Genomic DNA, 26195 nt, shown 5'->3' with positions numbered 1-26195 from the left:
GTGCCGGTGAGGGGTTCGCTGTGGGGGCTGGCTGTGTGCCCTCAGCTTCTGAGGGCGGTGGGCAGAGCTTCGAGCGCGGTAGCAGCGAACTGAGAGTGTGGGCCGCCCTCAGCCTTCCCGCCGGGCCGGGCCTTGGGGCAGGCCGAGGGGTGCGCGCGGAGCCCGCATGTGGGGAGCGCTACGTTTTGTCGGGCGGAGCACTGAGGGCTGCGGCTGTGCAGCTGTGTATTGTCAAAGCAGCGAGGTTTTTGTTCAAGAGAGAAAATCATTTCCTGTAGTCAAAACCAAACTGCAAAACAACTCGTAGGTTGTTTCCTTTTTTTCGCTTTTATTTTTTTTCCTTGTCCCAGGAGTAGAGCCGCAGCGCTGCAGCCATGTCGATCGGAGTGCCTATTAAAGTCCTGCACGAGGCAGAGGGCCACATCGTGACCTGTGAGACCAACACCGGGGAAGTGTACCGCGGGAAGCTCATAGAAGCTGAAGACAACATGAATTGTCAGGTGTGCAGCTCAAAATGGATGAAAAGAAGTTCATTTCATCTGATTTTGGAAACAGTCACACCCAGCCGACTGACAGCGTGATTTAAAGACCTTTGCTTTTAGTCTTAAGATAAATAAAACCTTTCTGCTCTATGCACTTACAGTAATGAAGTGAATTCCAGATTACTGAGCACGCCAAAGAGGACAGAATTGGGAATTCCTGTTCCTGGTTCTTAAGATTTTCCTCTGTGAACACCTTTTCTGCAAGAGTTCTTTGCTTATTGTCTCTCAACTTAGTAATGGATAAGCCTGATCTGGTGGTTGGCGACCCTGCACATAGCAGGGGGCTTGAAACTCGATGATCATTGTGGTCCTTTTCAATCCAGGCCATTCTATGATTTATGAGTTTAGAGCTGTGTCTAATGCAGATTACTTTAAGGCGTTGGAAGAGGCTTAATTTTGATTGACTTCATGCAAGTTGTAGTTGAAATCAAAATATTTCCTTAATAGCTGGGACTAGTCAAACTTTATTAAAACATTCGAATAAGAAAACAAAACTAATTAAGCAAGTGGGGAGAAGGGGAAAATAATGAGTTTGCTTAAATTATAGCAAGCTTAAGAGTATGTTTAAATAGTCATAGATGCCTTATATCACAACAGCAGTTGAGAAGGCAGTATGCTTGACAGAGCTTTGAGTTTGTTACATGAATCCTGGTTGTATATTCCACAAGCAGGGGTAGTGGGAGTCTGAAACTATGCTTAAGGCCTCTGAGACCACTGTCTGATCTTTACTTTCCAGATGTCCAACATAACAGTGACGTACAGAGATGGGCGAGTGGCGCAGCTTGAGCAGGTGTACATCAGAGGCAGCAAGATACGGTTTCTAATTTTACCAGATATGTTGAAGAATGCTCCTATGCTAAAGAGCATGAAGAATAAGAACCAGGGTTCTGGAGCTGGCCGAGGAAAAGCAGCTATTCTCAAAGCTCAGGGTGGGTACAATGTGTTTGTGGTCTGGTATTCCCTCCTTACCTCCCTGTTTTGCTGAACAGGAACTGGGAAGTTTTCATCCCTAACACTAAGCAAACATGAGCTGTAAGAAGCTGGATCAGTGATGGCAGTCAAGACTCAGACTGCTTGATGTTCAGGAATAGTAAGTGGCCTTGCTAGAGTTACATAAAACTTTAGCTTTGGTTTTCTGGTAAATGTGGCTGCTGCCTATTTGGACTGCCCAAGGAAGGAACTAAGTGTTCTTAAGGTTTTAAAAAATATGTAAAAATACTGGGTTGATACTTAAAGAATTTTGAGTCAGTAACTGATAGCCATTCTACAATTCATCCTCTTTCATACCATTTTCATGTGAACAGTTTCATAACAAGGTAGAGAAATAATCATGGGCTGTGAAACCCTTGGTTAACTTTAGCAAATGCAGTAAAGATGTGTGGGGAAGTAACATCTGACAAAACATAGTGAGTTCTGTGACAAATTTCATGAAGAGCGGGAGTTCTTAAATCTCACTGGCTACAAATTCATGCAGATTAGAGTGAGAACAAAAGCATGTTAATATTTCATTGCTCTTAATGCATATTCTATGTTATAAATAGCAAAGCTGTGTAGCTGTTGGTTGCAGTTGTTTTCACAGAAAATTTCTACTTATTTTATCATTTCCTAAACCTCATACTATAGCTTAGCTTCCATGCTTGTAAGGAAGAGACTGAGAGTTATTTATATTTGGTTTGTCAGTTGTTGAGATAAATACAACATTGCATCAAATTCATGTCATCCCTGATGTTTTCTTTCTTCAGTGGCTGCAAGAGGAAGAGGCCGTGGTATGGGTCGTGGCAACATCTTCCAGAAGCGAAGATAATTTTGGCCTTGACCAATGTGCTTTTTTTATTAGAGGGGCTCTTAACTTGTCTACATATACTTTGGTAACTTCTGTTTAATAAATGTTTCTGACAAAACCTTGTCTGCTGTTATATGACAGAACTCCTCTTAGGCACACTGGAGTTCTGGCTTCTTTCTGTAACTGGCAAATGCATTGGAGGTTGATTTCTAAGTGAGTTGTCTAGAAAGCAGTGGACCTGATGTCTGGATTTGACTTCTTTGTATTTTTGTGTGATGCATTGAGTTTCAAAGATCATCTTGTTTCCTCCTTGTTCAATACTGCTGTTACCCTCTAAAGAAGGCATTCTTGATGAAGAATTTTTAAATGTTGTTTTAAAGTTGTGTTAGCATCTGCATTTACAGAACAACCAACCAACTTGAAGCAACTTCTAGAGGAGCTTCATATGGATCTATAATAAATACAGGTCCGTCTTCAAAGCTGTACATTGAGCTTGTATTCTTGTATTTCTTACTTCTCTCTTTGGATGCAGGGAAAACTTTTTGTTAGAAACATACAACTAATATTTAGCAGACAGACCATTTTAGCCTAAGTTTGTACTTGCCTGAGGTGATTTGATTCTGGCTGTACTGGCAGTTACTTGTTTTTTACTGATACTTGGGCAGAGAAGCCTGAATATAGAAGAAAAAAATAATTTTCAAGCATTGATTTGAAATGTTTCTTATGAATCTGAAAGATGTGTAGGAAAAGTCACAGAAATGGTTATCCATTACATAGGCTAACCTTTTGAACAGAACTTAGGCCTGGCTCTAGCTTTTGTTAACATCTGTAGACGATCACATAGTTCACAATCTCATCTGTAGGAGGCCAGATTTAGCTGTAGCTTTAGCTTATTTTTGCTTAAAGTACCATGTCTTACTGACATTAATAGTTGAAATACTTAAATTGAACTCTCCTGTACCTAATTGTACACTTCCATACAGTCATCAGTCTATACATGTATGAATGAGTCCTGCTTTTTTGCTCTGCTATGTAAAGACCCCCTGTGTGCAGACATGGAAGTTGAACTAATTGTACTCATTTGTTGAATTGTCTGTAAATAAAGCAGTGTTTGATTAGCAGGGGTTTTCTAGTGAGCTGCACTTTTTTGGGGGGGTTAATAGTGATCCTAAATATTTGCATTAAGAACATCTGTAAAATGTGTTTGTGATGTGCTTGGGCTTAATTATAGAGGCTTTATTGCTTTCTTGTGCCTACATGAGGAACCTGTCCAAAGGTTTTCATAAAAAACAGCTTTGAAACATTGCATGTGAGCCATATTCGTATTCAAGTGAGCACCTGGAGGGGTTTGGTAGTGATGTTTATCACTTTCTTGTGGAAATGTGTTCCTTGAATCTGCAGTCACTCAGAGGAGATCCCTGGCTTACACCAGCTGATCACTCTGTTCCCTCTGTAGAGTACTGGCAGGTAAAACTGCAGTGCCCTATCTGCAGAGTGCAGCCTTTCTAATAACTAGTTGAAAGAGTTGTTTGTGGAACTCAATCAGCTTAGTTCCAGCTCTTACGTGGGAGAGAGGACATCTGTTATTTTCACAGGATTCCCTTCCCATGCCTACGTAAACGCTACTCAAATCTGCAAGACTGTTCTGGGAAGGATCATCAGAAAATCGAAACTGAAGCCCATGTTGAATTTTTTTTACTAGGTTGATGTTTTTTTAACACAAAATAATTCCATCTTATTGCTGTGCCAGGAGCTTCATAGTAAAAATTTGCTTGTGGTAGTCCTACTAATTATCACCTGGGATCTCTGGAAATGCGTTATTAGGTAAGACTGGGTGTGTTCTGATGACAACCACTACCTTCACTTGCCTCTGGTATCACAATCTGGCAACATCTGTTTCACTAGCAGGTAGGATTATACCTACGTGTCTCCTCCTTGCTGTGTTAATTGGTTTTTATCCCTTTTAATTCATTAGATTTGTGTTGCTAACCAAGTCTGAGATTTTCTCCACTGGGGTTTCTTTTCTGTCAACAGGTAAAATAGGGATGGCACAGCATGATATTTTCTGTGTAACTTGAGGAAAGTTGCTGCTGCAAGATTGTATTGGATGCTCCTTTGGCAGCTGGAACTGCCTTCTCTTCCCAAAGCCAATATCTGATAAAAATCTGAGATTGATTAGTGTCAGAATAAATTGCCACGAGAATAACCTAGTGTAGGAGGGGGTGTGCTGAAAGATGGCGACCTCTGTTGAAATAGGGTTATTTTTGTTATTCTGGCTGTGGTTGATGTGTACCATGGGTGCCTAAGGAGGTTGCTGTTACCTTGTTTAGTAACAGGAAAGGCAAGAAGTGCACTTGCAGTTTAAACAAAGAGAGGTTACCTTGCTGGGACCCTTTTGGGTCTGACTTCTAGAAGGTCTCTTTGTACTCACTAGAGGAACTAATAGTGAGGATGGCTTTGCAGCATCATGATTATTTTTATATTCATATAATTTTTTTTTTTTGTATTCGTATAAAATTATTATTTGGAAGAATTATCCAGTACTCCTCAGCTTTCATAGGTTTATCTTCTTTTTCTTAAAAGCCTCCAAAAAGATTTCTTTATACGTGGAAAAGGAAGCAAGTCACAGATGGGAAACTTGACTAAAAGTGTTTTTCAGAAGAGGTTCGATGCTTTGGGAAGAAAATCTGCAAATCTGTCCCACTGGCTTTTTCCTTCTGTCTGTTAAATAGCATGTAACCTTTTCTAGAGGTTAGATATCAGCTTCTTTTGCAAATGTCAGGAAGAAATGGTGCTGTTTTGCTGGAAAGGCAAAGCTTTTGAAATCCTGGGGAGCTCTAGAGAGCACAACATTAATATTTAAGTAAATGAGAGTTGCCCAGCAATCACGTTTGTTGTGGGTTGTTTCAACTGATGGTGATTGACTTACATTTCTTACTAGTTTTAGAAATTCCTTTTTCTCCTTTCTGTGCAATGTCAAGCTTCTGTTCTGTGCACTGAGATTCCCTCCCTTCCCTGAAGTGTTTGGTCTGACCTTCAGCAGCACTGAGGGCAGGAGGGCAGCCAAGGATTTCAGAAAGAAATAAGAACCCTCTGCAGTAGGTTTCACTGACAGAACAAGCTCTGTAGTGTATCTGCCTGAGGAACCTTACACTCCTTCAGTATTTATCACCCTTTATATCTGTGGCTGTCCAGTGAACACGCAGGACTATATTTTCCCCCCACTACTGATGCCTTAACTTTCAATCATTACTTTAAACACTTAACAGCTCTAATCCACATCAGTGTTGAAGAAGATATTGGATTTTCTGTAAACAAAAATCTTTGTATTAAGAAATCAGGTTGAGGCTGAGTCTGGGATGAAATGCTCACATTCTTCTGAAAGAAAAATATTGGGAATTAGTGTTAAAACGTTTGAAGTTTTGTACTGGTAGGAACAAAAGCCAAGACAGGCAACATCTCATTGATGTCACTGCTTAAAATTTGACTACTACATTGACAGACATGCTGGGTTGTTACAGGCTGCTCTGAAGATCCTGTGTGTTTTCTTATACTGTGATAAATCCATATTTCATACTAACAAATGATATCTCATCCACTAGATGGCTCTGTTGGTAATGAAATATGGGAAACCAGAACCCTCTGGAAGGAAAAAATGTAAAGAACGCAACTTCTGGTGTAAACTCCATCAGCACAATGCTCTTAAAAACTCTACCATGAAAATACTGAGCTTATTTTCCTTTCTCTTCAGTGCTTCCCCAAGTGCTGGCTTCGTAGTCACCCAGGTTATTTTGGTTTGGTGCTGTGTGTTTCCCTCATACTTGGCTAACTAGGCATGTGCACTTCAGTGGTACAGAGTCCTCCTCTTCAGCATATCAAGTAATCTGTTTCTCTGGCATGGTGGATGCTGGGGTTAGATAGAGACTGTTATTGGGCTGAGGCCTCAACGTGAATTTATCCCTTTGATTTAATCTGTGTAGATGCCTTTGAAGTACTCACGTAGGACAGAGAAGCTGCACTGCTGCCAGGTGTTATTCCCAAGTGAAAATTGAGGTTGTACTCCTGTACAAAAACAGAGGACACTGATAACAGCAGCAAAGAGTTAAATGGTTGGAGAAGGTAATCATTTGAAGAAATAGCTTTATACAGAACTATGGGACTTTTCTTCTCTCACCAGATGCTTACATCCCTCACATGTGCCCTTCTGCTCTCCAGGTGTGTCTAAATTCCATTTGATCCCAAAGCTATACTTGTCTTCCATTCATTTTCCAAGGCAACTGCAAAATATGTCTGAAAGGTATTGTGTTATGAATGAGGGACTGGGAAGGGATGCTCCATAGATGAGATAAGTGGCAAGCTGTAGTTTCTCTTCTTTCAGTCTGATTACATGCCACATTGTAAAAGCCCCATTCTCTAGGGTAACAAAACTTGTTTAATACTGATTCTCAAAACTGTGGGAGAAGCAGCAGCCTCTTAATCTCTTCCTCTGCCAGTGAAAGGGTGCAGTAAAGGCATGTAGTAAAGGGATGTGACCCCTAGATGTCCAATGCCCTCCAGAAAACCTCTTCTAGAAGGGCTGAATGTAGTGGAAGATACGAATTTCTGGTGCTAATAGCCAGGATAACTGCACTGTCTTTATCTCATTGCTACTTAAAGCTTCACAGTGAGCTTTCGTTCAAGTAGAGGTGTCCAATTTTTTTTGGCAGTGTAATATGAAAAAGGTTGGAAGGTTCTCATCCCAGTGGAGCAATGATTTGGAAATTCAGCAAAAGATGGAGTTCTGCATAAAGTATCAAGAATTTGGTTTCTCATTTCTCAACTCTGGACTAAAATGGCGAAAGGTTCTTCTTGAGTTCTTTGATGCTTCTCTGCTCACAAAAGCAAAAAATAAAATCCAGATTTGTGCATTTTTGCATCTAAACTGATTTCACACAGGGCTGGTCCTTCCTCTTTCAATAGATTAGATAAAGCTAAGTTGATGGGGGCATTCTGCTCTCAGTATTTCTTTGGGAGGAAGTATAGATCCATTGCACTGAAAACCTTGAGCTGCTGTGCCTTGAATTGCCTTGAAACGCATTGTGCTGTAGATTGCTTTGCAAGTAAGGTGATATTTTCCCCATCTCTTAATCTGCTCACGGACAGATCACAGCTGTGGACAGAAGAGCTACCATATGATTACAGCATGCTGGTGCCTGAGCTGCCAAAGCTACACTTGACTGCAAATATATAGCCAGATCAAGTTGTGTTTTAACTGCTTCAGGCATCCTGCTTTTGCCTGGTCCTGTAATGATGTTTTCTTATAGTGTCCAGAATACCTTGGAGGTAAATGAATAGGGAAATGCTGCCTCCCTCCACTCATTCTAGCTGTTCTTCAAAGACTAGAGCATAGAATTACTTAACTCTGTGTGGAGACTGGTGTACTTTACGGCCAGGAAGTTTGGGGTTTTTACTTCCCTTAATTTAGACTTTTAATGGGAAAAGTATTTTGGTTTTGTGTGTGAATTGGTTGTTCCTGTTAGGCTATTATTCCTGGCACGGGGCTAGTCATTGCATAAGCAAGCATTGTGCATCCCCTGCTGCTCAGCAGAGACTGTCAAATAGGAGCCTATGAAAAGTGGAGGTCTTCCAGCATCATTAATTCAGGGGAGAGTGTTGTAGCCCTGGCAAAGAAACAGACTGTATCCAGAAGATGTGTAGTTATGCTGGGAGAGATGAAAAGAATGGCAGAAAAAAGCACTATTATTGTGGGTTTTTTTTTTGCCTGGCGACTGAAAATCTGTTTTCTGGTAGTGGGCTTGCTCCAGTTCAGTGGAGAGATATTACTACGTCCACTCCAGAGCAAACCACTGCTTGTTGTGAGGCAAAACTGCTCGCAATTCGTCCCACAGTGCCTAAAATGTTGATGGAGAGCGGAACAGAGCAGTTAGAGGGAATATCAACAGTGCTGGGCTGCAAGAGAATGCCTGAATCTGTGGGGAGATGGTGTGGTTTGTGAAAGTGGCCCTTCAGCTTCTTCGTGGCTTCTTCGTGGCTCCATGCTGTGAAGTTCCTGACCACACACAGGCTTTCATGTTGTTGTTATGGTTTGTTGTTTTTTTCTAAGCAAAACTGCTGCAGGGAATTCTCTTTATTGTCACCTTGCATTTCACAAGGAGAGATGGAGACTGAACTGTAGAGAGGTTCAGTGTCTCTGGATCTCAGGGATAAAATCTGCAGAGGCCCAGTGAATGCTCTGACTGCTGGATTATCCCTACAAAGTTCATCTCCAGAACTCTGATGTAGAAGTGATGGTCTCTGAACACTCTTGCATCAGTCTGCTATTGAACTGTAAGCTGCTTCATGGTGCTTTTTGGATTTGACACTTCTCATGGTATTCAGGTTTCTCTGCCTGTATTCTGAAGGTTTGTAGGTAAGTAGCTTGTCAAGACACCCATATTTCTTCTCTTGCAAGGTAGATAAATCACGGATCAAATACACTTGGATACTGTGCTGAGAGCACCTCGCAGTTCACTTTGTCCAGGTACAAGCAAAGATGATGATTAGAGGATTGTTCTTATTCATAGCCCTCCTTTCAAGAGACTTGGTTCTGTTTTCGGGGGGGGAGAGGAGGCAAGCCTCTTTCTCTGCCCCACCTGGCAGAAGAAAACAAACTTCAGCAACAGAAATGTGCATTGGCTCTGTTCACCTATTTTGAATGTGTTGAGTGCAATTAACATCTGTAATAGTGAAGGAAAAGAATTGTTGTTTCTAGTAGGAGACATCAGGGTTGTGTATTTGGGCTTTCTGAGGAGGTCTGGGGGGGGTTGGCAGTACTGCTGGCCCTCACTGTGCAGCTGAGAATGTGACAATGCATAAACTATGTGGTGCCATTTGAAGTTGCTCACTGATGTTTTTACAGCCCTCTAAAATCTGAAGTAGATGGCAAGATGAATAGGTTTTTGTTTTATTTTTTTTTCTCTGACTTCATCCACCTGAGAGATGGAAATGAACTGTGGAGACTCTGACTCTTCTGTAACTAAAAAAAGGCATTGCTGTTTGCTGCTTCACAATTGAATAAGCTCCTTTCTACATTTCAAATACCTCTAAAATAGCTCTACAGCAGGCTTTTTTGTTTTTTTTTTCTTTCACGGAGCTCAGTTACCAGCCTATATCAAACCTCTTTGAAGAGCACTGTAAAAAGCTGCCCCTCAGAGGCCCCTCCAGAGCCAGGGAGGAGTGCATCATCTTGGCTGCAGCCCTCACCTTTTGCTTTTGAGGACAGCTTGGCTGCTGCTCTGTGGTTTGGGTAATGCACATAGAGGAAATGCTGCTTTCTCCTTTTCTCTGGGTATTCGTTAGGATGAGCTCTCTTTGTTTTGCCTTTTTGCTACAAACTTTTTCTAGTTAATAAGCCACATTGGACACAGAAGCTCTAGGGTGAAGCTCTAGGGAGCTCATTAGAGTTTCTCATATCAGAATTTGACTTCCAGTACATGAAGTCTAATCCTAACCCTAGGCTGAGATTTGTGTCGCAGGATGTGCTGAAGCCTCTGGCTAGGGCTGTGTACAGGGAGGACTCTGGCAGCCCTCACTTCTTGCTTTGCTTTCAATGTTTCCATTGCCTCTTTTTCAGACACAGCCAGCCCTTCCCCTGTACTGATGCTGAAATGAGAAAACCCTGTTTTCTCTGCAGTGGGGTATTGTGCTTAGAGAGAGACTGTGTGTGTGAGGCCTGGGTTCATTTCTGCTTGGTGAGGGATGGCAGGAACAGCAGATAAGAGCCTGGTTTGCAGAAGTACAGGAAAATCCTCCCCCAAATACTCCATATCAGAGATGAGGGATGGACGTGGTCAGGGCTGAGATCCAGAGGAGGATAGCTTGCTGCTGGAGACCCAGCCTCTGAGGGTCTGGTGGCATGTCAGAATCATTCCTTGCAATCCTTGGTATCCTCCATCGCATTGCCTTTCAACTGTAGCTTTTAAAAAACAAAACCATCTGCCCCAAAAAGTTGATAAAATGTGCAGTTGGTTCTGACACCAGCACATACTGCCCTCTCTAGCCCTGTCTGCTAGTTCCAGAGAGGGTTCCTGGGCTGGGCCCTGCTAATCCTAGGGTTATCTCTGCTGGGTGAACCTGGGGTCTGCAGAATAAAGGAAGAGCTTATCAGCTGCAAGAGAGTTCAAATAAAGGCATGCACACCAAACTTGGCTCCACAAACCAAAAGACTTCATGGGAGCAAGAACAAAGCTCCACTCAGCTGTCTGACATGGAGACCCATGGGCTGCTGCTGGTACAGGGAAATGCTTTTTTCTGTTTTTTTATGTGGCCACATTCATGCTAACTGAGACTCCTTACGTTTCACAGGAGTTATGCTTATTGAATGAAGCCTGTGTAGTTGTTAGATAGCTTTCCAAATGCTTCCCATCGTGGTATCTAACCTGGGGCATATTGCCTCAAAAATGGACTGGGAGGAATAATCCTCATTAAGTGCTGGAAGTGTCTGGTGGTAGGCAAAATAATCTGTCTCTTAAAGGCAAATGCTGAATGCTTTTTTGCTTGCTTTCATAAGAGGAACTTTGGTAACATTGTCAGCAACTGTCCACTAAGGAGCCTGTCAGTCTTCCCAAAGAGTGCAAACTCCATTACTGTCTGAGCACTCATCATGAGAAATGTATTATAAACTGAAAAAAAGAGCTTAGTTCGTGAGGAAAGGAAAGCCCTTGACAGATTGTGAAGTGTTTAAAATAAAAATAGGTCAGACAAGCCCATGCTTCCAGCTGTGTTTGCATCCTTACCTTGACAAAACAATTACAGCTACTGGATGGAGTCACAGGGGTAGTGATGAGGCTCGTGATGACCCCTCTGCTGAGCATCTCATTACCTTAGAATGCTCTTGGTAGTTACTCTGTGTTTTGAAGTCAGTGCTGTATAAAATAAAGGATAAGGGAGTGAGGAAGGTGTTGACCAGCTAGGGAAGGAGGGAGCAAGTATACTTCTGATTAAGACACTGAAAAGTTTTGGTCTATCCTTTCTTCTTCTGCCATCTGGCACCCATGGCCTTATTTACCTGTGTCCTCAGAGTCCTCACGTTTGAGCAAAGCTGTGGCTGGGCTTTGTGGGCTGGCTGCCTGTCTGACCCTGTGCAGAGTCCCAGCTGACTGCTTACTGCAAGTGGCCATCTCCCTTGGCCCTGAGAGTGTGCAGGAGGCTGCTGGGCCAGGTAGGAAACTCCTGACTCTTTGCATCCTGCATGGAGAGGAAGGGAGGCTGCTAACCTGTGAAATGATGGAGGTTGGCCTGGTGCATGAGATTGGTAATGAAGTGTGTACTGTTTTGCACAGCTGAAATTACAGCCCAGCAGCAGCAAGTACAGAGCTGAGGAGAGTATTCAGTATGGCAGGGGTCTGCCTCTCCTGCTGTGCTATCTAGCTCACTGCAAGGCAAGCATCCCCTGATTTAGCAGCGCAACAAAGCTGGTCCCTCTGGGTAAGTAGCAATGAGGAGACTTGTACCAGCAGCTCATCCCTTTAATCCCCTTTGAGATCCCAGAGCTTTCACATTCTGTGCAAGGAAAGGCTCATTTGTGTTGCATTCTCCTCTCTGGTTTGTATCTCCCTGTAGCAGTGCACTGGGATGTTTCCCAGCTCTGGGGCTGGATGCACAGTGCTGTGCTCCTTGGAGTCCTCCACCTGTCAGTGCCGTTGGGAGCTGACAGGGAACAGCTGGATATGCTGTGAGCATTTGTCCACAGTTATTAGAGCTGATCCAAGAGGCACTGCTGGCTTCCTAAGCCAAGACCTCAAAATTTGCATTTGCATGTATTTATTCACAGCCAGTTCTCCGTGGGGAAGTTTCTATGGCAAAGCAACCAAGTGCATATGGAGGAATAACCACCAGTCCCACAGCTGCTTGGTTTGTCTCAAGCCATGCTTTATCTCTTGCTCCTGTAGCTGCCAATAGTACAAAATTTCCTTGCAAAGGGCGGAACGTCTCTTCTCCATCCTGCTGATCAGCATGGCTTGGACCCAAAAGGCTACTTACAGCAGGGCTGGAAGTGGTTGGGGCTGAGCCAGGGACTCTGCAGGAAGAGCTGTCAGAGGTGGGCTGCACGCTGGGGGTCCTGCCTTGTTTCTGAGGGGTTCTTCTGTGATGGAAAAGCTGTGAAGATGCCTCAATACAGAGCCTTACAGGCAGTGCTCCGAGTTGGAATGCTCAGCACCCCGCTTCCTCTTTCTAGATATGCCACTGACTCACCAGGCAGCACTGAGCCTTCATCTGAATGCTTCGTGCCCGAGTTTTCTTCTTGGCACAGACTGCTGCTCTGCTCAGACTGCAAGGGTTTAAGCAGATCCTGCTGCCGTTTGAAATGCTTTTCGTTTTTGCTGAAGGATATTTTGGAAGGAGAAGGAGGAAAACTAAATCTGATCTTTTCCACAACAGGGGAGGAAAGAGCACAAGGAGAGGGAGAAATTGAGTTTTAACAAGAGAGGCAGGCAGTGACCTCTGAAAGTGGCAGAGCCTTTCCCAGTAATGGGAGTGGCTGCTTGAGAAACTCTGTTTTGCCTTCCGCAAGACAATCTCATGCCCCCAAACGCAGCCTTTGCCATAGAAATTACTCTACAAATCCAGGGGTGAGAACTGTTTAGGGGAGCACAAGCTCCCTTACCTCCTTGGGTTGCACAGCCTGGCTACGTTAGCACTACCTGTTTCCCACCCTCGTTCCAAGCACCATGTCCTGGCTATCTCGGGGCCTTTTCTCTCCCATCTCCACTGTGATGGGCAACTAAGACCAGCTAACTCCTGCAATAGCAGGTTGTAATAGTTGTCCCAGGGTCTGTAAAGCCATCTTTCTTCCTTGGGTAACTTTTGGTACTGAGAGATGTGTTTTAATGGGCACGGTGGGGATGTGCTGATGGCTGGACTAGATGATCTTAGAAATCTTTTCCAACCTTTATGAGTCTGTGATGAGGCTCTTGGCAGCTGATCAGAGATACTGATACCATCCAGTGCCCTCACTCTTCATCCAAAGGGATAAATCACTCAGCATCACCAATTTGCTCTTGCAACACCTTGAGAGGTCAGCAAGGAGCATGAAAGAATCATTTGTTTCACGCTGATTTGGGTGGCTCAGTATATGAGACTTTCTTTTATGCGTTGAGACTCCCAGAGAGATTCTTTCAAAAGTCAGGTTGCAGTGACTGGACTGCTGGCTCAGCTTGGCAACAACACAGATACTCAGACCCGATGGTACTTTACACTCATGTCCAAGAGAACCGTTTATTGAGTTTACACAGAACGTGAGCAATGTGGAAAACACTAGAAATCTTGCATCACTGGTTTGGTTTTGGACAGCATTGGAAATGACAGTGCAGCTGCTCACATCATGTCAGTATTACGAGGTATGCAATATGCAATAAGGAGCCAAAGCTTCGCACTTTAGCTTAGGAAGTGCCCACCTCTGGCACATTCACTGCTTGCTCCTCTAGTGTCAGTAAAGCACTTAGCTGTCTGATATTCCTTGATTTCACTTGAAACTTGTAAGTTGTGTACAAAACCACAGTTTTTGAACCAGTCCTTTTAAACCACAAGACTATTTCCCCTCCCTTTTCAACCCTTGGCCTTCCCACCCCATCTCATCTCATCCCATCCCCCATGCTCCCACCAACACATACCTCCTTCCCCTCCCTCTCACCCCAGTCACACAACAAATATCCTGATGCTGCAGTTCCAAGCCATGTGTCCGCCCCAGCCTATGCAATCCGATGGTCTCTGACCAAGTCCCTTTGTTCAGACATTAATACAAAACACACAATGGGGGGGGGGGGGGAAAGCAAAACAAAAAGAGCCAGACACAAGAGGGAGACACTGCTGGGCTCCAGCTCTGGCCTCTGAGCCCTTCAACGAAGCTCCACAACAGCTAGGCTCTTGGGGTACCTCCTTTCACACTGCAGGTCCCAAGCTTTCCAAGGTGCCTAGGAAAAGAAGGAAAGGAAGTAAACGACAAGCCTGTTTCTGTTTTAGGTTTCCCCCCATCACTTTCCCTCAACCCAATGGCTGCTGGAAGAAATGGTTGACTCCGACAGGTCTTCCAGTGAAGCCCAGCCTGGGGACCAGCTTTGCTGTAAGTTCCTCTCTGTAATGTGGGCGATGGGTTCGGCAGCGAGGGGAGGGAGCAGAGCACATTTTGGGGAACAACAGGCTTTGTCTCACAGCAAACTGGAGGGAGATGTCAGGGAAGGTGAGAGAGAAGTGCCGAAGGAAGCCGGTCAAGCTGGCCCTCTGCTTGGTGTTTGGACTCAGAACTGCTCCTTGGGGTGGCTTCAGTGTGCCAGAGCCGGCTCGTTGTCCAGTCACCTCTCGCAGCCCTGCTGAGGGACAGCGTGCCGTGGGGTGCTCCCTGCTTCCTCGTCCTCCGGCCGGCCGCCCTCCTGCCCGCTGGGGATCTCTGGGTCACAGTCGAGAGCCTCATAAATGGTTGGCAGCGTGGTCTGCTGGCTGAGGCGCTTGCGCAGGCCCACGAGCAAAGGCTGCGGCATGGACGAGACATCCACGTTGTTGCCGAGGTCTACCCAAGCCAGGCAAGGGAACTTGTTCATGTCCTTCATGGTGTCAGTCAGCTCCTTCATGGTCGCTCGCGTCAGTCGGTTGCCGTTGAGGGAAAGGTGGGTGAGCTTGGGCAGTGCCCAGAGGAAGGGCAGCAGCAGGCGCACCATGTCGTCGTTCAGCTCGGTGAAGCTCAGGTCCACGGAGGTGAGGTGATCCCCGTTGTTCTGAAGGTAGTACGCCATGCGGTGCACATCCCGCATGGTCAGAGGGATCCCGGACAGATCCATGGAGCCCTGGCTCACCTTCTTCTGCAGGCTGTTCTTCAGGCTGGGGGTGGAAAGGGAGAGAGAGGAATGACACGCACAGAGCAGGGGAGGGCTCGTTAAGAACGTTCTGCAAACAGAAAGTGGAGCTTGGTTAGTTAACAGGCATGAAGTTTGCACCATGCCTCTGGGCAGGTTGTGTCCGCGGGCTTTCCTGGGTCTTCTCTGCACTTAAACTCCTCAAGAACTGGCAAACCGTAGGACTCTGAATTCTTTCACTAGTACATTTCAGAGGGTTTGTCTGGATGTGTACATACAGATGTTCATGCATGGACAGCAGAAATACCCATGGCAAGCAAAGCTTCCATATGGACTGGTTTGCAGTGTGTCTGAGCTGTTTTTCACCACCTCTCCAGGTGAATGCTGTGGTCTGTTGCAAATTATGATGCAGTAGAGCGGTGTTAAAAGGCTGCATATTTTATCAGAAAAAACAATCTGTGAGCAAACAGCACTCCAAGAGTGGATTTACCACGTCCCTTTAAAAGCCTTCCCCAGCATCCCCCACCTGTAGCTGCTGGTTTGGATCTCGGTGGTCAGCAAATCATTGGGGATCTGCTGCAGCTGTGAGGAGGTGGGCAGGGCAGCAGGGTGCTGAGAGCAATCTAGAGAGATCTGCTCTCACCTGTGGCCCTTGTTTGCTAGGAGAGCAGAGCGAGGAGGAGGTAGGCTGCAGGGTAAGTAAAGCTGTGCTACAGGGTCCCAAAATGAGTGGGATGAGGAGTTCTGAGGTGGATTTTAGGTCTGTGGGAGTGCTGTGAGAAGTGGAAGCTGTGGGGGGTGATGAGGCTGTGTTGTGGGATTGAGTAGAAGTGTGTGTTGATGCAATGTGGGAGCTTACTGCCTTAATATAAATGATATTAGCCTCGCTGTCCTTACAGATGCAGCTATCTTTAAGGATATTGGAGCTCTACTAGAATCTCCACTAGTGCCCTTACTCATATGCTCAGTGGGTGTAGAAGTGCCTTGTTGGGGTTGGGGTAAGAACTAACCACCAGTATGAAGATGCCCACTCTTCCTATCTGGCTGCCTGTAGTGTTCTGCACGGCTGCAGCACAGCCAGTCCCTGGGGATGTGCAGTTTCCTTGGAGAAGGCTGAAGCACCACAGGAGCTGCCGTTGCAGGTGAGAATGCCTCTGCAAACTTCAGTGTTTCCAGGCCCTTCTGCCGTTGTGAGGAGGATACGATGCTGCCCTTACTGCTCTGCTTTGTGTATACAGTTTGTGGTATTTCAGAAACTTCAGCCTCCCTATGAATATGTGGTAACACAAATGAATAACTATGCATCAGTGCATTCATCGACACTTTGTGGATGCATTTAACACTGCTGCGATCCCATGAAGGAGCATGAGGAGGAAATGACCTCGTGGGCTGCACTGTCTGTTCTACAGCCCACAAATTCCTGCTCTCTGGGTTTGGCAGCACTTTGTTCTGGCTTTTTCCATACATCCTTGTGCTTCTGGAGGGAATTCACTGTGCGAGGCTGAGGCTGTATCTAATGTATTTAATGAGTTCTCATGGTAGGAAGCTGTAACAGTGTGAAATAACTTGCATTCAGACCTAAAGGTTTCAAACAGCCTTATGTCCCACTCTTTATGTGACCTGGGCCACCCCTCTGTGGACCTTGAGAGGAGCAAGAAAATGTTTGTGCAGCAGCTGATAAAATGCCAGGCTTATTTCTAGGGGAGGGGATCATCTAATATCCTCTAATTTCTGCAAGTAAAATAGGCTTAAAGATAGCTTCAATTGAAGATGCTTTTTTCTTTGTGTGAGACAAAACAGCTATTTAGTGACATGGCTCTGGATGCCCATGGGACTTGTAGGCGGAGGGCTGCGAAGTGCTGGAGGCTGGATTAGCCTTGTGCTGCTGCAGCTGGTGCTGTGTGCACGTCTATAATTGTCAGGGTTTGCATCCAGCAAGGATCTAGACCCTGGATGCAGGGAAGCAGATGGTGTTTGTATTCTCTGCAGTAAGTTTAGAGAGGAAATGTTCTCTGTGATGCTGGAGGATCGGCTTCAAGTGAGAATGCAATGTGAGCAAGAAGCAAGGTGATGTGCAGCCTGACCCCACAGCCTGCCTGGAGCTGTGTGCAGCATGCAGTGGGGAACAGTGCCTGCCATTCCTAAGAGATCAGTGCCCTTCAACTTCTTCCTCATCAGTTAAGCTCTTTGGTGGCTGTGACAGTTCCTGCTTGTTGCTCTGGTGAGACTTGCAGTAGATCCAGTGGTGCTTGGCATCCTGTTGTGGTCTTGAAGGAGCTTGTTCAGCATCCTGGAAATTGAGTCTTTGCCCTGTCTTCACACTAAGAGAAGCAGAGGCTGGGAGGAAGTGGTAAGAACCAAATAAGATTTCAGTAATGAGTGATGCCTAATAGTCCCTGTCTGTATCGCTGGGGAGTTACCAGATTTCTCCCTCTACGTCTCTTATTTTTCTTTAATTTCTTTATATTCAAAGTTTTCCTGGTGCTCCCACCACTGTGCATCCCCTCCTTCATTAACAGGCACTGCCAGAAGTGGCTAATTAACCACGAGTCGAGTATTTCTTTGCGGTTCCTCCTTGCACAGAGCCTAGTGGCAGGCATGTCTGGATGGCTCCTCTGCCAGCGACTTAAGGATGAGCTCCGGGCTTTTTAATTGCCTACTTAGCATAATCTGCTTGCCTTTGCTTCCTTGTGGCACAGGGTGCTGCTTTGAAAGTCTGGCTTCAGCTGGTTCTGGTGAGGTGAGAGACGCCTCGAGCACTAAGCTAAACAAACCCAGTTCCAGCTGTTCTTGTACTTGCATCTGACTCTTACCATGTGGCTTTAGTTAACTGACTGGTATTCTCTAACTTGGCTTCCTAACTCAAAAGCAGAACGATGGTGAACATTTCCTCCGTTGCATAAAGGAGAAATGGGAGCTCTACTTAATATTCATCTCATGCCATGTGAAGGCTAAGATCTAATCTGCCAGAGCTGTCATCTATGGCCCTGACTGATGTTTTCAAGAAGAAATAAAAAGACCGCAGCCCTTTAAAGATGCTTCCCTGCAGTCTTCTAGACACAAACGCTTTCATTGCATTTTTAAAGTGCATCTAATGCTGCAGTGTCTGGGCAGTGCACATCAATAAATGAGAAATGGAGCAGTGAGCCCAGAAGGAACACTCGGTTCCCCACCCAGCTTTAGATTAGCCAAGATGGTACAAAATGCAATTCACTCAGGCAAATGAACTAAACCATAGTGTGACCTGGGAAAAAGGAAACCTGGATGTGTGCAACTCCATATGCACAAATGCCTTTATTCTTCCAGAACAGGTGACTGGGTGGGAAACTGGGGCTATTTTTTCTGCACCAGGAACACCCTGCTTGTAAAGATTGCTCAGTTTTCTGCCTGCGTGTTTTATGGGTTCAGGTTCCATCCATTGCACTGAGGAGAGGCACTGAGCAGCCAGCTCTGAGTGCAATGCTAGTAGAAGATGTGGAAGGTTCCCCAACCCAGCTATGCCAAGTTCAGTCATCATCTATAGCTCCTTAATGGCAGTACTAGACTACAGTGCAGCCCTATCAGCCCTTCTTCTTCCATGTTTCTCTGTGGACTCTGTTTCTGGCCTGGGGTGCTCAGCTGGTAAAAGCTGCTCTGATGGCAACTTGCAGCAGCCTGATTTCACTTCTAGAAGCAGGGCCTGTGTTACAGTCACTTCAGAGGAATGGCTCTGCAGGGAAGGCACTGAGGACAGACAGCAACCTGTTGTGTCCTCTCCCTATGAGATTCATTGCACCTTTGCTGTGGTCACAGCCTCAGGTTAAATCAGTGTTAAAGGTGGTAACAGAAGCAGGTAGGACCTATGGCTTTAGTGGGGGAGCAGGTTTGTGGTTAAGGACATCCGGAAAGATGTGCTTGTCTAAAAGCTCTCATAGGATGTTTTGCTAACAGTCTCTGAGGGATCTGGTTGGGCTCAATGTGTGACTAAAATAACACTGTTTCTGCATGATGGAAGTTTGAATGGTCCTTAGCAGAGTTTGCAGTTCCAGTTATCCTGGGATCACTGTGTACTGAAACAGGGGTGCTTGAAGACATTTATCTCGTTCTTTCTACTTCATCAATTCATGGGTAGCTCAGGTTTGTACTTACAGTTGGGTTCCACTGAGAGTGGATTAGGATGTGACTTAGAGTCAGTTCCTGCCCTACAGGTTTGTTGGTTGGTCATAGGGGAACACCTGATGTGTGGTCCTGCTCAAGTACAGTGGGCGCTTCCCATCTCCCAAACCACATCTCTGTAGCAGCCTGACAGTAATTAAAACCTGGCAGATGCTCCCTGTTGTCTATGTGGCTGAACTTGCTAATTATCCTCTGGACCCATTTGGCACTTTTCCAGAAAGTGGAAATTGCATTTCAGAAGGGATAAATTGGGTTCTGTATCAGATCCACGAAAGCCCAAGCCCAGAGGATCACAAAGGCAAGGGAATATGTTTTCCACACATTGATTCTTCTGAAGAATCCCAGATTTCCACTGGAGACTAGAAATGCCTTCAGAAGTCTTGCTGCTATACATGTACTTCTTATAGGACCTTGAAGGCAGAAAGGTACAAGGCAGGGGCAGGAGTTCAGCAGAGGTCAGAGTGAAATGCTCTATAACAGATGGCAGGAAGCAGAGAATACAGATCAGTTAAAAGCAGCCTGGCTGGACAGAATACAGCCCTGATATCTCCAAGTGAAACAGCAATTCCTTGCTTTTCTGTTACCAGCAGCAGCCAAAGATGCCAACTCTGCAGATGCTTTCTGCCACAAACCATAAACCAGTTCCTCTCCTGTTTTTCAACAAGAAAGTGCTGCTGTTACATATTTAATTCAAATTATTCTGCCTTATACATTGCCCTGCAGCTGTGTCTGGGCTGCGTGCCTGCAGGGCTGCCAACTTAGAGTGCTTGTGGGGCTGCATACCTTGCGAGTACTGCTGTCTCTGCTTCCTTAGCACTGTGACAGCAGGTCTGATTTCGATGAACTTGTGAGAGACTGAGGAACTTACCACATTTGGGACTTCCTGCGGGGCATGCCATGCCGGTGCCATTTGGAGTGTGGGGTCAGGTGGTAGATCAGCTGCCTGCAGATCCTGTCTGAGGACTTCCAGGGGTCGTATTCCTGCAAGCAAAGGGGTACGTTAGGCTCTGTATGCTGCTGCAGAACAGGAGGAAAAGGGTGGGAGATGGGAAAGGGACTGTAGATAGCAGATAGCAGAGTATGGGACTGTATACAAGAAAAGACGGAAAAGAGGATGAAAAAGGAATGGCTAAAAGGTTGGAGATGTCTCTGCAACACAGCATGCACTTCTGGGGTGCCAGGAACATGTAAGTACCCCACACTGTCAGGAAGAATCCCAGCCCAGCATTTTCCTGCCTTGACAGGGGAGTGGGGCTGCAAACCTGAACTCTTCTTCCTTCCCGTGCTCAGCTAGGAGAAGGAACCAGACAGGTCCCTGCACTGCACCTTGCTTCCTTGCAGTCTGCTTTTCTCCTGGAGGTCTGAATTTGGGAGCTTCCCAACAACAGCAGTTCCCTCCACCCCTTGCAACAACTAACTCATCAGCACCGAGGTGGCAGCAGCTCTCCTGAGTTTCTTTTTGCACGCATTCTCCATTTCTGTGACTTTGAAAGCATCTCTCTTCTCCTGGTGAAGCAGAATGACAAATGGCAGCTGCTGAAGGTTGGGATTTCTGCCTCATCTCGCATACAGACACCTGCATTCCTACTCTTCAGCCCTCCAGCCATAGTGCAACACGTGCATTTAGGGATTTGATAGGTAAACACATAGTAAAGCTGTCAGAACGCTAACTTATTCTTTATTGCAAGCAGTTAAAGTGCTGTACTGTGGGCCAACAGCTGCACAGTGACTCTTCTAAGCAGTCCCTGAATCAGCTGAGCATCCCCAGGATGCACTGCCAGCACGTGGCTGCTTTTCTGTGCCAAATCAAGAGAAATCCCAGCCTGTTCTCAGAGAGCACCTCTTGATCCACCACAGTTCACTTGGGGAGCCCAAGGGACTGGCGTTAGGTGCCCTGTTCCAGACTGCTGCTGCATTGGCAAAGTGGGTGCTGGTGCCACCTACCACAGCAGGTGCACACCAGGCTTCATGACAGATGCTGGCACAGTGCCCTGTGAGCATTTGCTCACAGTTGAGAATTACCCTCCTGTTCCCTCCGTGTCCTCGCTGATGTAACGCTCTGCTGGAATTACATCGTGCTCAACCTTTTGCATGTAAGGCTGTTACAGCTGCTGGGTCTCAGCTGGGGTCAGAGGGGGGGATTTGGGGTGCTGGGGCTTTCCACCCCCCTAAATAATCTCCTGTGGGGAAAATCTTATCTACACAATGGTAGACATGGCATTTCATTTAAGCATATGTGCATGTAAGACATGGAAGTAGAGAAGAGGGATGTATACGGGTGCACAAAAATCAATGTATTGTCTGCTGGCAGGGCAGTGTCTCCCTGTGTCACTTCACTGCTCAGTGAGATGGGCAAGATTCAGTTAGGAGGTAGTTTTAGATGCTTGTATTTGGATAATAATTACCCTTGAAAAGATTTTTCAGGCTATCTTACAGCTGCAATGAGGATTAGAATGCTGCTAATTTGCACCAGGCTTTCAGCATACTCCCCAGGGCACCACTGCCTGCTCTGAGCTGCGTGTGCTTAATAGCTATCTTTGCATAAGTTCACTCTGCTGCCCTCTCTATAAAGCAAACATGACACTTGCTGAGCCCGATGAGTGAACGGATGGTGTTTGTGGTGGTAAAGGGTAACAGCTGTAGGTGCTGGTGTTGCTGTGGGATGGAGTGCTGGGTTAGGATGGTCTGATGTGATAAAGCCTTAGAGAGGGGTTCTTGTCTTCCTCCCAGAGTCACCAGCTTGGGCAGAGGTGCAGGGAACTCTGTAGCCCCATAAACACCTCTTCCCAATGGCTAGCTTATGGGGCTGGGGGTGTGTTATTGTATATGGCAACACTGCCTTCCCCATCATATATTTTTATCTGGCACGTGTCCTCACAACCAAGTCTTCTGTTGGCAAGATGAGTAATTCCCTGACTTTTGTGCCCATAACCTCTCTCCCCAACTGCAATCATGTTCCAAAGTTCTTCCAACCGATTTCTACAGATACGTGCATATCACTGCATGCTCTACTGCTCCAAGGATGCATGCTGGCTGGTTCTGGAGAACCACCCAGCTTGATCCACATCCTCATTTGAGCTCATTCTGCATCATGCCACGTTGTAAAGTGTCCATTGAGCTAAAGGGGAGGATTCACCTTTTTGGGACACTGCAGGTCTCTAGCAAGGCTCATCAGCAGGTCATGGGAGATGGGATCCACCAAGTTGAGGAAGGTTGCATTTTTGTAGAGGACTTCATTGAGGAATGTTCCTTCCAGTCCCAGGTCCTACAAAAAGAAACAGACAGCTGAGCATCTTGGGAAAAAGGATCACGGATACTCACTTGGCAATGCTCTGAGGACAGAAAAATACCCCAGCAACAAAAAAGTAGAACAAGAAGGCTGGGATGTAACTGGGATGGTGCTGAGTTGGATTCGGTTGTTGAGGAGGGCTCAGCTGAGGGAGGAAACGAGTCCTCTGCCCATTCTGCATGCTGCTGCCAGGAGAAATGAATAAGCAAATGAGTGCCCCATATGTTCGCACTGCTCCACTAGAAGTGTGCTTCAGGCACCACTCAGGGAAAGATGCACCGAGAACTCTAAGAGAGAAAGCTGGGAGTGTGTGCATGCAGAACCAGCAGGGACAGAGCCATCATTGGCAGAGGTGCTGAATCTTAATCCCAAGCAGCAAGCAAAACTGCTGCTGTAGTCACTCTCCCTGCTCTGTGTATGCTCAGATCAAATTGAGCGGATAGCAGAACGGAGACAAAGATCCTGGCTACAGATGTGATGGAGAAAGCAAGAATAAATCAAATGCTTTACAGCCCCACCACCGCGTGCACAGCACAAGCAACCAAGGAGCTCGAGCAGTGGGTGAATCCTGAAGGACAGAGGCAGCTGGATGTGGGCCAAGGCATCGTGCCAACATCTCCCTTAACCGTAAGGCTTTGGGGAAATGGAACCTCCCACACAGCATAGCATGGATAGATGAGGGAAGCTGCCAAGAGGATGGCATGGCTGAGCCTGCAGCAGTGGATGTCAGACTGGTAATTACACTCCCCCACTTGGAGCTATGCTGTTAAGTTGAATCTGCATTCCCACTATAAGACTGCCTTCGAGGGTTTTATCAGTAATATAGATAGAAATATTCACTTTGCGTAGATAATCCATAAATTGTTAGCACAGGGCATTTTCTAGTTCTTAGTTGTATTCTTCCCTTACTGCCTCCTTTTCTTTTTCCAGTCCTTCTCTGTTCTTTGGAAAATGCAGTACTGCCCACCCAGGCACTGTGGTGAGCAGACAGTGTTATGGATCCGGGCCATTCCATTGGCACAGTGTTCTTATTGGACACTTGGTTGCTGATGTCTCAGCACAGGAAAATCTAGTTGTACTTTTTACTGCTGTTAGTCTGATGCCTCCAGCAGAGCGATGCCCGCTCACCAGCAGAAACAGGTCTTTCTCTGGTAGGTATTTCTCAGGCTGATGTGGACATGTGCAATGGAGCCATCAGAGTGCTGCTTTGCAAAGCAAGTGTGCATGAGCGTATTCCTGCTGCTTGCAGTTGTTCTCAGCATGTTGCCAGAATCTCGTATCCCTGTTCAGTAGATCTGCTTACAGCTTCTCCCTTTATTTAATTACACGTTTCTGATGTCCTGGGAGCAATCCACCACTTCTTGGGGCCTGCAGGCCACGAGCTGAGAAGTGCTGGTGGATCTGTGGGGCTGGATGAGGTCTGGCAATGGCAGGAGGCACTTCCAGGAGCCCTGGTGTGCCTGAGTGCATCCCCCTCATTTACAGGGGTTGAAGTTCTGGCTCCTGTGTTGCTCTGCCATCTCTGGGGGAGATGGCAATGCTGCCAGTCTGAGGCTCAGTGATAAGGTATGGTGTTAAATATCCTCACTGCCCACTGGAGTGAAGGAGGTCTCTCTCTCTCTCTCTCTCTCTCTTGTTACAGGTAACAAACAGACCCTTGCCTGGGATGTGTTAACCAGCAACTTGTGAGAGCATTACTGCTCAGGTAAGCAGTCTGTGTGAGGAGGGACATGCTGGGGACCAAGCTAAGGGCTGAGCTTAGCCGAAGAGTGATGTAATGTTGTGAATAATGAAAGACGCTGATTGTGGTGCTTTGAAGCATTGGACACGTGAGAATTGGTTGTGATGATCTACCCCCAGCATGGCTGACAGCTGTGCTCAGCCATTGGAAGGTGCCACGCACATTAGCAGCCTTTGAGCACACAAAGAACCGGAGGCGTTGTGGGGGTGCTGGATGGGTTCCCATCTCATTTTGTGGAGGAAGGCTGTGTTGGGACTACAGGATGTGTGTCCCGCTGTGGTGTTGTCAGCAGATGAACAGAGGGTCACTGTTTTAAGATGGACAGGAGGAGATGGGGACAAGGGGAAGTGAGAGGGCAGGGGGCAGAAGAGGAGTGCTCAGCATGTGGTAATTCTGGGTGCAGGGCTGAGCCTGAAAGACACTGGCAGGCTGTGCAGGAAGGAGGGCTCAGCAATGACCCTCCATGGCTCTGTGACTCAGCATCCAAACCCCACTGCTCACAGATGGGGCTTGTGGAGACCTCGAGGTCTGGGAGAGATTTTAGTGCTTCAGCCTGAAGGAGAGGTGCTGAGCGCTATAGAAAATGACATTTTGAGGTTCTGGCCTCTGGCAAACCCTATAGAAGTCGGTTCATGTTAGACTGCCACAGCTGTGAAGAAAAAGAGGCAACCACTGACTTCTTGTAATAACTCTTCTAAACTGCCTTTGAGATCTTACTCAGCCTTGTCTGCCATACACACGCTTTTTACTATGTGCATGCATGGCAAGAGGGCTGTTTGCAGGGCTAGCAGTGCTCCTCACGTGAACTCTAGGGCAGTGGGCATGAAAAGCAGAGAGGGAATTTTAGGTCCCATAATTTCTTATTCCAAAAAGTGCAGCTCGCCAGTAGCTGGGAGCATTGGTCACCCTAAGGTGTGCTGCAGAGCCTGGGACTTGGAGCTCAGAGCGGGCATTACTGCAGCTGTACAGCATCCCTGAGAGCCCGGCCCTGCTCCAAAGCTCACACCCAAAGGCTGCTGACTGCTATAGAAGCAACTGGGTACATTCCCAGGATGAAGTGGGTCATTATCTAATGAAGGGACACGATAAGCTGAGAACCGGCGGTATTTTGTGCCAAATCAGAGGGAGCATTTGTCCCCTGTGCTGTTTATTTCAGAGCCGCCTGCAGTTCGGGGAGGTGAGTTTGCCTGGAAAGTGACGGAGCGATGGAGATGCTCTGTTCCAGCAATGGGGCTCTGCATTCCTTTGGCAGGGGCTGTCTGTGCGGTGGGGCTCTTCTATGCCTGCATAGCGGCAGATAGAGCCCCGCTCCCCAGAAACACCGATCCCTCTCCCCTCCAGCCGGGCTGCGGGAGGTGGCTTTTCCCTGGGGAGCAGCGCTCCTGAACGCACCGGGGGCTGACGCGGAGGGCTGCGGGTTGGGACGGCTCGGGCACCGCTTTACCTGCCCGCCGTGCTCCCCCTCCTCACAGCCTCAATCCCCGGGCGGGGAAGGGGAGGTGGCAACGAACTACGGGCGGTGTCCCCAGCCCGAACGGCGGCACAAAGAGCCGGGCCCGGCCCCGCACCGCCCCGGCCCCTTTGTTGCCCGTAGGCTGCCCGCCCCGCCCGCGGCTTTTACCTTCCTGAGCAGCCTGAGGATGTGCACGGCGTGCTCCCGCTTGTGTTCTCGGATGGTGGCCTGAATCTCCCGCAGCCACCCCACCCTCCGCACGTAGGGAGCGGGCGAGGCTTTCCGCAGCACCCCGGGCAGCTTCTGCGGATTTAGCAACAGCGAAGAGAGGTGGAAGTCGGCACGGCCGGAGGGTTCCTCGACACCGGAGCTCTCATCCTCCAGGCTGCTCTGCCGGCTCAACCG

General features: G+C 46.8%; 2 protein-coding genes across 2 annotated transcripts; one reads left to right on the top strand and one right to left on the bottom strand.

The window, feature by feature from the left end:
• Positions 1–321: 321 nt before the first annotated feature.
• Positions 322–3449, top strand: SNRPD3 (small nuclear ribonucleoprotein D3 polypeptide). Its single transcript, XM_010720302.3, has 3 exons — positions 322–500; positions 1279–1471; positions 2285–3449. Exons 1-3 carry the CDS (start codon positions 375–377, stop codon positions 2344–2346), a joined length of 381 nt encoding a protein of 126 aa, XP_010718604.1. The 5' UTR covers positions 322–374; the 3' UTR covers positions 2347–3449.
• A 10106-nt stretch (positions 3450–13555) lies between these two features.
• LRRC75B (leucine rich repeat containing 75B) lies at positions 13556–26189 on the bottom strand (the record flags this gene model as incomplete). Its single annotated transcript, XM_010720300.2, has 4 exons — positions 13556–15177; positions 20176–20288; positions 22444–22572; positions 25959–26189. Coding segments are annotated over 4 exons (996 nt in total), but the record flags the coding sequence as incomplete, so codon positions are not given.
• Positions 26190–26195: the final 6 nt, after the last annotated feature.

This window comes from Meleagris gallopavo, chromosome 17 (assembly GCF_000146605.3).
Source record: "Meleagris gallopavo isolate NT-WF06-2002-E0010 breed Aviagen turkey brand Nicholas breeding stock chromosome 17, Turkey_5.1, whole genome shotgun sequence".
Taxonomy (NCBI): Eukaryota; Metazoa; Chordata; class Aves; order Galliformes; family Phasianidae; genus Meleagris; species Meleagris gallopavo.
This window is presented reverse-complemented; position numbering and strand designations above follow the sequence as displayed.